The sequence below is a fragment of the Esox lucius genome, chromosome 21, assembly GCF_011004845.1.
Source record: "Esox lucius isolate fEsoLuc1 chromosome 21, fEsoLuc1.pri, whole genome shotgun sequence".
Lineage (NCBI taxonomy): Eukaryota > Metazoa > Chordata > Actinopteri > Esociformes > Esocidae > Esox > Esox lucius.
In genome coordinates, this window is record NC_047589.1 from 7,520,193 (window position 1) to 7,532,748 (window position 12,556).

Consider the following 12,556-nt stretch of genomic DNA (forward strand, 5'->3'; position numbering starts at 1 on the left):
TTTGTTTCTTTTGCTGCAGAAATTCAATACAAAAAATGAATGACCATCTTAGGGTAGCTTTATAGAATGTACAGTTTATGAAAAAAAAAAGACAGAGACAGAATTGCTGCAGTAAAGACTTTACTTGTAAAAGGACATTGCTGCAAGATATACAAACAGAAAAAGCACTGGAAAAATAATAACAAAAACAAAGTAATCTTCTAATCTGCCCCGTCTTCTGCATTTGGCCACATGTTCTCATCCTCTACCTTGCCCCACTCCTCTCCCTTGTCCTTGCCCCACTCCTCTCCCTTGTCCTTGCCCCACTCCTCTCCCTTGTCCTTGCCCCACTCCTCTCCCTTGTCCTTGCCCCACTCCTCTCCCTTGTCCTTGTCCTTGCCCCACTCCTCTCCCTTGTCCTTGCCCCACTCCTCTCCCTTGTCCTTGTCCCACTCCTCTCCCTTGTCCTTGTCCCACTCCTCTCCCTTGTCCTTGTCCCACTCCTCTCCCTTGTCCTTGTCCCACTCCTCTCCCTTGTCCTTGTCCTTGTCCCACTCCTCTCCCTTGTCCTGGTACTCGTCTTCCTCTCCGTCGTGCAGGCATTTTTTTCTTTCTTTCTTTCTTTCTTTCTTTCTTTGTGTTGCTCCATATTGTTCCTTTTCCACACAATATCAGCCCAAAGAGTACTCTTTTAGAACATATGATCATGCGATTGAAAGAACCTCAACACCTGAGTGTGCTTCCTAGATGGGAATCAGCTGTGTTTTATATATTTGCATAACTTCAATAAGCTGTTTCTCATTAGCAATGGAATAAGATACAGGGAATATATTTGTGTTTCAATTCACAATATAAACAGCTGTTTACCTTGACTTTAGCCTGTAAGGTTAGGTTTAGAACATGGTGTTATCTGTTCTGACATACAGTGTGAAAGCATTTGTAAATTTGACTGTAAAATTACATTGTTTTGGTCTTGGTTGAGCTTGTGTTTAAAGAAGTTCAAGCATTTTAAATTTGTGTTAACTGTATGCATTTTGTGTCAAAGCAACAAGAAATGTGTAAATTGTATAGCCTACAAAGATGGATGTTGTGCTAGCCGTGTTAAGAGTTTAGGAAACTTGTTAAATGTATTGAAAAAACTGTCATAGCGATTGTAAAAAACTGTAATTAAAGCTGGGGACAGAGCTGAATAATGGATGGTTGGAAAACATTACTCAATGTACATTCTGGACTAACTTTTGCTAAGTGAATTTTTAGATAAATTAGATTTTTAGATAGACTATCCCTTTAATCCGATTCCGGTAAAGCCAACTTCTTCTAGACATGCAGTGTGCCCCTTGAGGTTCTGTAGCACAGTGTCATATTTGAAACTAGACTGACCAACAAGCACCTGATAACCAGTCAAACTGAACAGGTGGGATGTCATGTTTTACTTGACTAGTATGGATTACTTTTTACCTTTTCATTTAGCTATATCATGTTGGTGTTTTAACTAATAATGATAACTAGCGGACTTTAAGTTGACTTTGTTGCTCGTTTTGCATGATCATAGTTCTTCCGAAAAATAATATGTTGCCTGGCTCTGGTGCTATAGGTAACGTAAGCAAAGTTATTTTAGCTAGCTCGCTGCAGCACAGTAACCTTAGTGTGTTGCCTCAGCCAGGTTAGTTAACCGGCTATCTAGCTTTGAGTTGGGCACCAGATAAACCAAGGCAACATTAGCCTGTCCTCACTCGTAGAATAAGCCAACCAAGAATACTTTAACAATATTAAATGTTAAACACCACATTCCACACAACCTGTTCTTTAGTTTTCAAGTTTTAGTATGGCAAAAGATAAGTCATAGTTCTAAGCACACCTATTGTTGTCATCATAATAGTTGGTCTTAAGGCACTTTATCTTGGAGTGACCATCAAGATGATAAAATCCCACCACCACAGATTGCTGTGGAATTTGTAGGTCAAAGTACATTACAGTTTTTTTCAATCGCTAACAAGCGCTTGCCCATACTTTAGATAATTTTTCTAAACTCTTAACACAGACTCACACCTACAAAACACAATTGGCCAAATTGTTCATTTTCTTCTCAAAAACACATTTTGTTAAATATATACTAACTCTTAATTTCAAAACAGAACATGTTTTTCTCTACACACACTAACTTTACCAAAAAAAATCTGACTCAAAATGAAATAATTCTGTCAAAGAGTAACATTTGTTTTCACTTCACAAGGTACATGCAGTCAAACGAAGTACACCAGGTTTCAAAATTCTGGCTATTGTTAAAATTATAAAAACTGCATAGATTTTTATGTTTCAGGTAACATGCAATCCACCGTTTACACAAAATTTATTGGTTTGGAACTGTATGTGCACATGTACAGTAATGTTCACATTCAAACGCATTCCAGTAAAAAGCAAATCAGTTATTTCTTACAGTAACTGTTTACCAAAGAAGGTACAGTAGAACAGACAAGGTTTATTTTATTTTCAAGGTTTATTTACAAAATATCCATGAAACACAAGAGCATTCTGACCAAAAAAAAAACAGCAAAAAGCCCAAATAAAAAGGGGGGGAACTAAAAATGGCACAAAATGTATGTATCTAATCCCTGCGATCTTCAGGGTTAGGCCACATGTTTTCGTCAACATCACATCTGATATCATCTAAGGCGATGCACCTGGGATAAAACCGCTTGGTATGTCGGATCCACCCTTGGCAATCTTGAACTGTGATATCCCTGCATCCAGCATCCATGGCTTCAAGTAGGGACATCTGGTCATGTGGCTGATGGTCATAAACCTTCCACCTCCATGCAGAAAATAACTCCTCTATGGGGTTGAGGAAAGGTGAATAGGGTGGAAGGAAGAGACTCACCAGTACTGGGTGGACTTCAAACCATGCTGTTATTGCTTGTGAATGATGGAAAGCAACATTGTCCCAGGTAATTACAAAGGTCCTCAAGTTTTCACCCTCCTGACCCTGCTCTGGTACCAGGCGCTGGTGGAGATCATTAAGAAACGCAAGGAGGCGCTCAGTATTATAAGGTCCAACCTGGCATCTGTGAAGGAGTAATCCTGTATTTGCCATTGCTGCACACATAGTAATGTTTGCCCCTCTCTGTCCTGGCACATCAACTGTGGCCCTTTTTCCAATTATATTTCGTCCACGTCGACGCCTTTTGGACAGATTGAATCCTGCCTCATCGATGTAAATGAATTCATGAGGGGCCTGGTTGGCTTCCAATTCCATAACTCTCTGAAACAAAGTTTAAGTCATGTCATTACTGTGTCTACCATACTGTACTGTAACCTATTACTGTGTAGGTAACCTACTTGCTAAGTGCAAAGGTTATATAACTGGACATTGAATTGAATATACACTATACCTGGACATATTGTCGTCGTAGCTCCTTGACTCTCTCACTGTTCCTTTCAAATGGAACAGTGTAGAGCTGCTTCATCCGCACTCGGTGTTTGGACAATGTCCGCGTAATGGTTGTGAGGCTGATGCTTTCTATATTGGCAAATATCTCATGGTCCTCCACAATTCTAGTTTTGATTTCATGCAGTTTAATTGCATTATTTGCAACAACCATTTCTACAATGGCAAGCTCTTGATCATTATTGAGGAGCTTTCCTCTTCCCCCAGAGGGTGGAAGACGTTGCATTCTGTAGAGAAAAATAAAAATATCAACATATGCATTACTGTATGACCTTATTGACATGTCAAATGAGAATAGAAACAAACCATGTAAAATGCAATACTTACCTGTTGGTTTGTTGAAAGATGCGAATAATGGAGGCAACCGTTGACCGACTCAAATTGGGTTGGACTCTTTCACCAGCCTCTCTTAGTGAGAGACCGTGGTTGATTACATGGTCAATGATAGTGGCACGAATTTCATCACTGACTACTGTTCTTGCAGCCCTTGGAATGCCACCACCACGCATTCTTACACCTCTACCTTGCCCTCTCCTTGGGCCTGCACCTGCACCTCTCACTGCTCCTCTCACTGCACCTCTTACTGCTCCTCTCACTGCACCTCCACCTCTCACTGCACCTCTTACTGCTCCTCTCACTGCACCTCCACCTCTCACTGCACCTCTTACTGCTCCTCTCACTGCACCTCTTACTGCTCCTCTCACTGCACCTCTTACTGCTCCTCTCACTGCACCTCTTACTGCACTTCCACCTCTCACTGCACCTCCTTCTGCATCTCTCACTGGACCTGGTCTTCTCCCTGGGCCCCTTGCTCTTCCTCTTCCTCGTCCAGACATTACAATGTTTGTCTTTTTCCGTTACTGTTTCCAAAAACATCACCCCTTAAAGTCCTCCTTTTATAGTAATAGAAAAAATAAGCCCCTGCCACTGAGTCTAAGCCAGACTGGAATCAGCTGTGGTTGGCCCAATTCACCAAACATAAATCAGCTGTGTCAATTATTCAATTGTTTGTTTATTATCAGCTGAGATATATTTTTGATATATTTTGTTTTTGAACTGATATCATTTCAGAAGCAGAGGTTTTTATACTGTATTTAAGGTTTGGAATATTGTTTTTGCTATTGTGGGATGTTGTGTGTTAACATTTGTAAATACTACAAAAACAATCCATAATTTTGTTGGGAGGTATAGCTTGTCTGTTAAGAAAATGTAAGCATTGTGGAAATGTGTTCACTGACTGCATATTGTGTGAAAACGACATTAAATGTGTGAATGGTATAGCCACAAAAGACCGATGCTGTGCTAATTGTGTTTAGAGTTTTGAAAATGTGACTACTGTTTGGACAAACGCTTGTTAGCGACTGAAAAAAACTGTAACTAGCATACGCCTTTTCCATTTTTATTGTTTTCATCTCACATTTCATATTTCTAACATTAATTTTAATACAATATCTTTAAGTTCACCTACTGGTGTCCTAGTAACATATTGCATTTTTGTCTTTAGATGCTTTACGGAGCAGTGACCAGCAACATGCAGATGATGAGAACAGGAACCCTTTACCAGGACACATCAGTTAGGTGGTGACTGTGAAAGTGAGCCTCTTACACCTGGATCAAACCTCACATCACCCAATACCGTATCTAGACCTTATGGTATGCTGTTGTTATATTTGTTTTTGATAATGCTTGAATAAAAGTCTACATTACAAACAATGAACCAAATAATCAAATCACACAAACACATTCTCTCTATACTACGCCCAACACAACCACTTTCCCAGCAGGTGTACTTTACTAATCCCGGCAGGTGTACTTTACTAATCTTGATAATGTATTATTTGCAGATGTTTCACAATCCAGAGCATCGAGCCCAGTGCAGCCGCATTTAAAGGGATTTCCAAGAACTATGCAAGGTAACTGGAAGAGGGCATGCAATGACTCTTGGTACAAATATCATCCATGGCTTGGGTACTCCCAAAGCCAGAACTCTGCCTACTTATTTGCTTGTCAACATGTCTCTCTGCCAAATGCCCAAGAATCTGCTTTTACTTCCAAATGTGGCTACTCAAATTGGCAAAAGGCAATGTACAAAGAGCTAAGAGTAAGGTACATACAGTAGTTGGCAGGGTCAGGGAAAATAATGGTGATAGGAATAGGTGTTCTCCACCAACACATTCTGCTGGTTATGTGGATTAGTGGGGCAGGGATGGATGGAGGGCAATCCAGAGAAGAGAATCCAGGACAGGAAAAAAGAGGATATCCTGCTTCCTGCAATAGGAAGGGTGAACCAACCAGACTGTGCAGACCTATCATGAGAAGCCCTGTCTCCCCAGCCACGTTGCACCATCACTGGCTGAACACAATCTCATATGCTACAGCTTTTAGCCAATCCACATTCAGGATTCAAAAACCTGGTTTATAACCTGTTATAAAATCTCTAAGAAGGTTATAAAAGAAAAGATGTAGCTTGAAGCCATGTTCCTACTAATGCCTTCTTGGCTACCTAATATCTTTTTAATGTTCCTTATTAAGGCATGTATTTAATGTTAGTGTATCAAGCTAGTTAATTCCATCATAAAGTCACAAGACATCTTATCCGCAGGGCTAATTTCAACAAATTAAATCCAACTGGACTAGGGACGACTTTCATTGCAACTCTTTGAACAATTTGTTAGACCTATACAGAGTATGTAGTACAATTTCTTTTTGGAAAGCAGTGACTACTTGCTTAATTAAGATCTTATGGATCATCAAGTTATTTCACAAAATTGACAGTTATGTCAAAATAATTTATTATAGAGAGACCAGTAAGTACAGAATGATACACCAACAGAAAGCTAGTCATGCTTTAGGCAAGAGTGGTAGTGAAAATGTATGAGGCAAGAGATGTTGTAAACATTTATATTGTCTGAGGACAGGAATGCACTGCGCTTATTCTAACCTCCACATGACCTTAGTAAACATTTGCCTCTATGACAGACAGAAGATAGATGGACAGGCAGAAAGACAGACAGACAGGCGATTGAGTAATTGACAGATAGGTTGGAGTCACTTAGAACAGTCACTTATGTCCTTGTTTTCACTTATGTCACTTATGTCCTTGTTTTCACTTATGTCACTTATGTCCTTGTTTTCACTCATGTCACTTATGTCCTTGTTTTCACTTATGTCCTTGTTTTCCTTGAGAACATACATTAAATTAGTTTCAATAGGAAATATAGCAAAATTAACTGGAAATATATTTATTGAAAAGGTTAGAGATAATTATTATTAATTGAAATAATAATTGTGTCCTTCAAACTTCCAGCAAAGAGTCCTCCATTTTCAGCAATCGTAGCAATTTGCAGACCGTTGGCCCTCTAGCTGTCAATTTGTTGGCAGCTCCCATATGTTGGATTCACTTGATGGGCATTTCTTACGTACCATACGGTCAAGCAGCTTCAAGAACAGCTCAAAAGAATTGAGATCCGGTGACTGTACTGGCCACTCCATTATAGACAGAATACCAGCTGACTGTTTCTTCCCTTAATAGTTCTTGCATAGTTTGGAACTGCACTTTGCGTCATTGTCCAGTTGCAGGAGGAAATGGGCTCCAATCAAGCGCCATCCGGGTATGGCATGGCATTGCAAAATGGAGTGATAGCCTTCCTTCTTCAAGATCCCTTTAACCCTGTTCAAATCTCCCACTTCACCACCACCAAAGCACCCCTAAACCATCACCATGCTTGACAAATGGCGTCAAGCACGCTTCCAGCATCTTTTCATTTGGTCTGCAATTCACCAGTGTTGTTCTTTGTGATCCGAACACCTCAAACTTAGATTTGTCTGTCTGTAGCACTTTTTTCCCAATCTTCCTCTGTCCAGTGTCTGTGTTCTTTTGCCCGTGTTAATCTGACATATGTTTTTTTCTTTGCAACTCTGGGGACTTGTGAGGTGTCTGTTTCTCAAACTAGACACAAATGTATTGCTAATTTGCTCTCTGGGGTCTTCCACTCCTCTTTCTATTTCAGTAAGAGCCAGTTTGCACTGTTCTCTGAATAGACTAGTGCACAGTGTTGTATGAGATCTTCAATTTCTTGGCAATTTCTCTCATGGAATAGCCTTTATTTCTCAGAACAAAATAGACTGACACATTTCAGAAGAACGTCCTTTGTTTGTGGCCATTTTGAGCCTGTAATCTAACCAACAATTGCTGATGCTCCAAATACTCAATTAGTCTAGAGGCCAGTTTTATTGCTTCTTTAATCAGCACAACATTTTTCAGGTGTGCTAAAATACGTGAAAAAGTGTTTTCAATTAGACTTTTAAAATGATACGCTTGTATTAGCAAACCCAACTTGCCTTTTGAACACAGGAGTGTTTGTCGCTGATTATGGGCCTCTGTACTGTACACTAAATTCCATAAAAAAATCAGCTGTTTCCAGATACAATTGTCATATATAACATTAAGATAGTCTGCACTGTATTTCTGATACATTTTATGTTATTGTAATGGACAGAAAAATTGCTTTTCTTTTATTTAGATTGATCATAAAGAACCTGTTGGTGTCTTAATGACAAGGAAAAGAAAGGGATGAGGGTAGAAACAGACTATAACCACCCAAGAGTAATTATGGGGCACTGCAGGTGTGGGGGCTGACCGGACTGAGGAGACCCATTGTGGGGAGCCCAACATGGAGCCTGGTCAACCCAGCCATACAACACCATCACAGGCTGAACGAGGATGGGAGAGGGATCTGAAGAAACAAATTTGGATGCAGTAAAAATGTAAACAGTTTACATATATTCACACGAACACAACATACATCTTTTTTTACACGAACACAACATACATGTCCATGCTCACTTGAAATCATCTCTTAAAACATATTTCTTTCCCTCTTTTTCTTTATTCATTTTTACCCCAAGGAATATTAGCATTTGTACAAACTCACACTTTGTTTTCATTTTGTGAATATGAATCATAGCCTAGCAAGGAAAAGAAAATATGTGATATGTAACAATGAAGTACAGTATAATCTTACACATTCACTGCACTTTTTGGTAATAGAATAGAAAAATCATACAATATATTCTGTTATAAAATCTGTAAAAAGTGACATATGTAAAGATTCTTTACATTCTCAAAGTGCCATGGTCCAGGTTTAGGGCGTGGGGAGTTGGGGAAGAGGAGGGGGGGCTAAAAAAAGAACAAGTTGGAACAAGAAGGAAATAAGAAGACACTGAGACAACACATAGTCCTCTCACAGTGGAAGTCCTCCATCCCTATTACGGGAACACATTGCCACAGAGTTCCCTTTTAGCCTGCAAAAAGCACCACACAATCGTAGTGTACTTTCCTTCATCAGAATTATGTTCACCATAACAGCCAATCCTCATTGGTGTGTTTGCCGGTTTCTCTTCTCTTGCAAATGTCTCTGCCTCTTTTGTAAAGTCCCCTAGTACTATACATGTTTTGTCTCATCTGTGGCCAGCTACTCGGATCAGAACATCCTCTCTGTGTTGAAGACCCTCAGCTTGGTCATGAAATTGAAGTAAATAAAAGCCAGGCAGACGAGCAGGTTCTTCATCAGGTAGAGAAGGGGCGTTACAAACCCGAAGAAGGCGATGAGGCCAATACGCACGAACAGGAACGGCAGGTCCTGCAAGGCCACGCCCAGTGACGACAGCAGGGGACTGTGAGGCATGACAACAAGCCGCAGGCACGAAAGGTAGCTGAAGATATAGATTGGGAACACCCAGCCCGAATAGTAGACGGCCGGGTGCCCCGCCACCCTGACCATCTCGACCGTGTCCATCCAGAACAGAAAACTGTCCACAAACACCTCGGCTCGAGCGTCGCTGGCACACAGGAAGCGCAAAGGCCCCGTGTAGACGTATGGAGAGACGCGCTGATCCACCGACGTGCTGGCTGAGCGAGCCGAAAGCGAGCTGAGGCCTGAGATGCTAAACTGTCTCCCTGGTATCTGGTTACTTGGCATCCCCTCTGGCATCCCTGACATTCCCTGGAGCATCCCGTTGGCCTCTGACCTAGAGCTTGGCCCGTTCAAGTTCTGGTCCTGCCCATTCTGACGACTGGGCTGCCCCGGGTGGGCAGATTGTCCAGGCACAGCTGGCGTAACGGGTGAGCCAGGGTTTGCTGGGGTTGCTGGTGTCACTGGCGTCCCACGTAGCTGTTCCACATTCGTGAGGACAGCGGAAGGGATCTCAGCATCTCGGTCCGATTCGTTGGCTGGAAAGACAACAGGACATGTATATGTCAGCCGTGATAACAGAAACTAGATGAGAACCTGTCATTATGGCACAAAACACCACTCCTCAGTGTAGAACAAAGCACAAGACAACAAAGTGATTGTCTTTACAGGCTTTATAGACAAGTGTTTCACCGTAGTTTAAAATCCGTTCTACTCAGTGGTAAAAGACAATAAATGTGTTTGAGCTGGCCATTTCCTTAAATAAAAGGATTCCAAGAAGGGCCGCACTTTAAACATCATCATGTTTTTTTTTTTTGCCAGTTCAGCAGTTTTGTTGCAAAGAAAGAAGTTTGTGGCCGTTACAGAGAATTTCCTGTTCATTTCCTGAGTAAGAGTAAGAGAGGTTCCTAATGGCTCTGGCTATTCTTGTCAACATGAAATAACACTAGAGGCTCAATTAAAAAACGTATTTGTTATGTGTACATGCAAGCTCGTTTTCAGATGGTAGGATTACTTACAGACAGGTATCGGGTCTTGAATAAAAACCTAAAACTACTACAGTGCTCCCCCACTTTTAGTGAAAAACATTGTTGTGGTGGACTTCAATTAATCCTGCCCTTGGGTCTGTTTGGCAGTGAATCAGGTAATGTCCATTTGAGTACCGACAAAATAAGCTCACTAACGCGCTCTTTGTATTCTCACCATGCCCAGTAAGTCGACAGTGGCGTATCCTCTCCACAATGTCAATGCAGACTAGGGAGAAAAGCACCAGTGAAACAGGCAGCTCTGCGAACGTGTCCTGTCTCATGCCGTTATCAATCTGCACCTTAGAGAGAAAGACAACACAAACAAATCTGAGATTCCAGTCAGACAACACTGCTGGCCTGATTAAGATGTAATGAGACCAGTCGTGTGCTTTCCCAGCGAAGCTTCCTCTACAAATCTCCAAACACGACACATGCACACATTAGTAGCGTAATAACATCTGTGACACTGGGTTAGTGGGATTAATGTAGATCTGATGTGGGCTTAAGCCATGACTTGCCTGCAGGGCACAAAACAATGGAGACTAGAGGAGGCCTTAATTTATGGCTTCACTTACATAAAGGGGGCAAAATAAGCCAGGGCCTGAGGTCCCCCTGGAACTTCAGGAACCTCTAGAGAAAGTGCCTGATAGACAGCTATGCTCTTCCCAGAAAGGAAGTGGAAAGGGCCAGATGGACAGCTGATGTGACCAGGGTGGATGGGACAGGAAGAGGAACTCAGCTGCTTATCAGTGGCTCCTTAACCGTGGGGCAGTAGATTGCTCCCCTGAGAACACAATTGTTCCCCTTTCATTCATCATATAGTAAGCACCACAGGTGACTGAAAAGGTTTCATAATCCATTGTTGGTGCCGTGATGGTAAATTACATTGAGTCTGCATTCTGCGTAGGGGTTTGTATACATTGAATCATCTAGACACATGAATACAAGTGTGGTTGTCCAATTCAGACATCGAGGTCTACTTTTTTAGTTCTAGTTTAAATTGCTCTCGTACAATCAGGGATTGATCCTGACCTGGTATGTAAGTTGTGTGGACTCTGGGGCAAATCATTTGCATCATTTGCCTGTTAATTAACTACCAGAGAGAAAAAAAAAGCAGTACTGTTAACCTCAATGTTTGGATGGGAATACCAGTGATAAATGCCTCTCGGAGAGTGTCCCTCTTATCCCACAGAGGTAACACCAACAAGCTGAGTGTCAAAGGTCACCTTTCACAATGATGAATCTAAGTCAAAGGTCACGGAAACATAGACCAACCGAGACGAGCATAAACAAATGGCTAACACCCGGATCACATGGTTTACCTCTGAGCTGGCGATGAGAAAGGCAAAGCAGGGTAATGTAGAGAGGATCACATAGACCAGGGCTACCGGCCTCCTGAGACAAAGAGAGAGGGAAAGAGAATAAGGAGTAATAATCATAGTTGTAATGCATATATAGGCCTATATGCATTTGGAAATGCTCAGTGTTGGCTTGATCGACAAATCCCTGCTAACCTGCCTGCCAAACCAACTGCAGGCCAGTTGAGTGTCAGACGCGGCAGACAGCAGAAAGGTTTGTGCCACACGGACCAGCCAGCCATAACAATCCCCGAGACTAAGCCCCACAGCTACCATTTTAACACAGCTCCTGGCTAAGACCTAGTGCCAGGCCACGGACCTGGGAAGACAAAGCGGACACTCACCACTTCTTCCTCCCGACAAGAAACTTCTTCTTCGCGAACACCATGTATTTCAGTGGCACCCAGACCAGCAGGGCCATGGAAGTGACATAAGCAATAGAGGAGGCCACAATGAGCCAATAAGCAGTGTTGGCGTCGCCGGGCGGCCGCGCCGCGCTCTTGACTTGCGCCACGATGAGGGCAAACCTCTGCATGACGATGAAGAGCGGCACGCAGAGGCCTGCGAACTGCAGCACTTCGCACAGGGCAAACTTCAGCGTACTCCCCGAGCCCATGCTGTGGCAGCCCTGGCGCTGGGGGGCACGGAAAAAAAGAAAACGGGGAGGGAGAGAGGGGGCTGTTGTGAGGCGACCCCTGTCCCGCTGAGGGTTGATTGCCCAGGCCCGCGGCATTGTCTGTGTCCACTAGCATTTTCCACACACCACGTCCCCGGGCCGTAGCTCTGCCGTTTGCTTACACTGCACTCGGCATTGTGTGTCTTTATCGCCGCCGGGGTGGCGGTGTGATGCAGCAACCACTCTAACCTCTTTATATGGACGTTACAAATTAATTTGTCTCCCTGGCCCTTAAAGGATATGGCATTTCAGAGTGAAACCTTTGTCTCCCTGGCCCTTAAAGGGTACGGCATTTCAGATTGAAACATTTGTCTCCCTGGCCCTTAAAGGGTATGGCATCTCAGAGTGAAACCTTTGTCTCCCTGGCCCTTAAAGGG

At 42.5% G+C, this 12,556-nt stretch overlaps 2 protein-coding genes across 2 annotated transcripts; both read right to left on the reverse strand.

Annotated features, from left to right (window-relative positions):
• Positions 1-2,646: 2,646 nt before the first annotated feature.
• On the reverse strand, positions 2,647-4,019 carry LOC114829940. The gene is made up of 4 exons (XM_029116453.1): positions 3,752-4,019; positions 3,369-3,651; positions 2,933-3,238; positions 2,647-2,739 (listed from the first exon to the last, which is right to left on the reverse strand). Exons 1-4 carry the CDS (start codon positions 3,931-3,933, stop codon positions 2,647-2,649), a joined length of 864 nt encoding a protein of 287 aa, XP_028972286.1. The 5' UTR covers positions 3,934-4,019.
• Positions 4,020-8,109: 4,090 nt separating this feature from the next.
• Positions 8,110-12,132, reverse strand: LOC105019347 (transmembrane protein 236). The gene is made up of 4 exons (XM_010885462.3): positions 11,848-12,132; positions 11,468-11,540; positions 10,321-10,444; positions 8,110-9,656 (listed from the first exon to the last, which is right to left on the reverse strand). Exons 1-4 carry the CDS (start codon positions 12,117-12,119, stop codon positions 8,908-8,910), a joined length of 1,218 nt encoding a protein of 405 aa, XP_010883764.2. The 5' UTR covers positions 12,120-12,132; the 3' UTR covers positions 8,110-8,907.
• Positions 12,133-12,556: the final 424 nt, after the last annotated feature.

Bases quoted from the DNA above. Each gene is read 5' to 3' on its own strand.
- LOC114829940 (XM_029116453.1), bottom strand. From the start codon at position 3,933: ATGCGTGGTGGTGGCATTCCAAGGGCTGCAAGAACAGTAGTCAGTGAT. The intron at 3,652-3,751 runs GTAAGTATTGCA...TTTTCTCTACAG, and splicing joins ATCTTTCAACAAACCAACAG to AATGCAACGTCTTCCACCCT. The intron at 2,740-2,932 runs GTAATTACCTGG...CCCTACTTGAAG, and splicing joins GTGAAAACTTGAGGACCTTT to CCATGGATGCTGGATGCAGG.
- LOC105019347 (XM_010885462.3), bottom strand. From the start codon at position 12,119: ATGGGCTCGGGGAGTACGCTGAAGTTTGCCCTGTGCGAAGTGCTGCAG. The intron at 11,541-11,847 runs GTGAGTGTCCGC...TCTTTGTCTCAG, and splicing joins CTTGTCGGGAGGAAGAAGTG to GAGGCCGGTAGCCCTGGTCT. The intron at 10,445-11,467 runs GTAAACCATGTG...TTTCTCTCTAAG, and splicing joins TTCTCATCGCCAGCTCAGAG to GTGCAGATTGATAACGGCAT.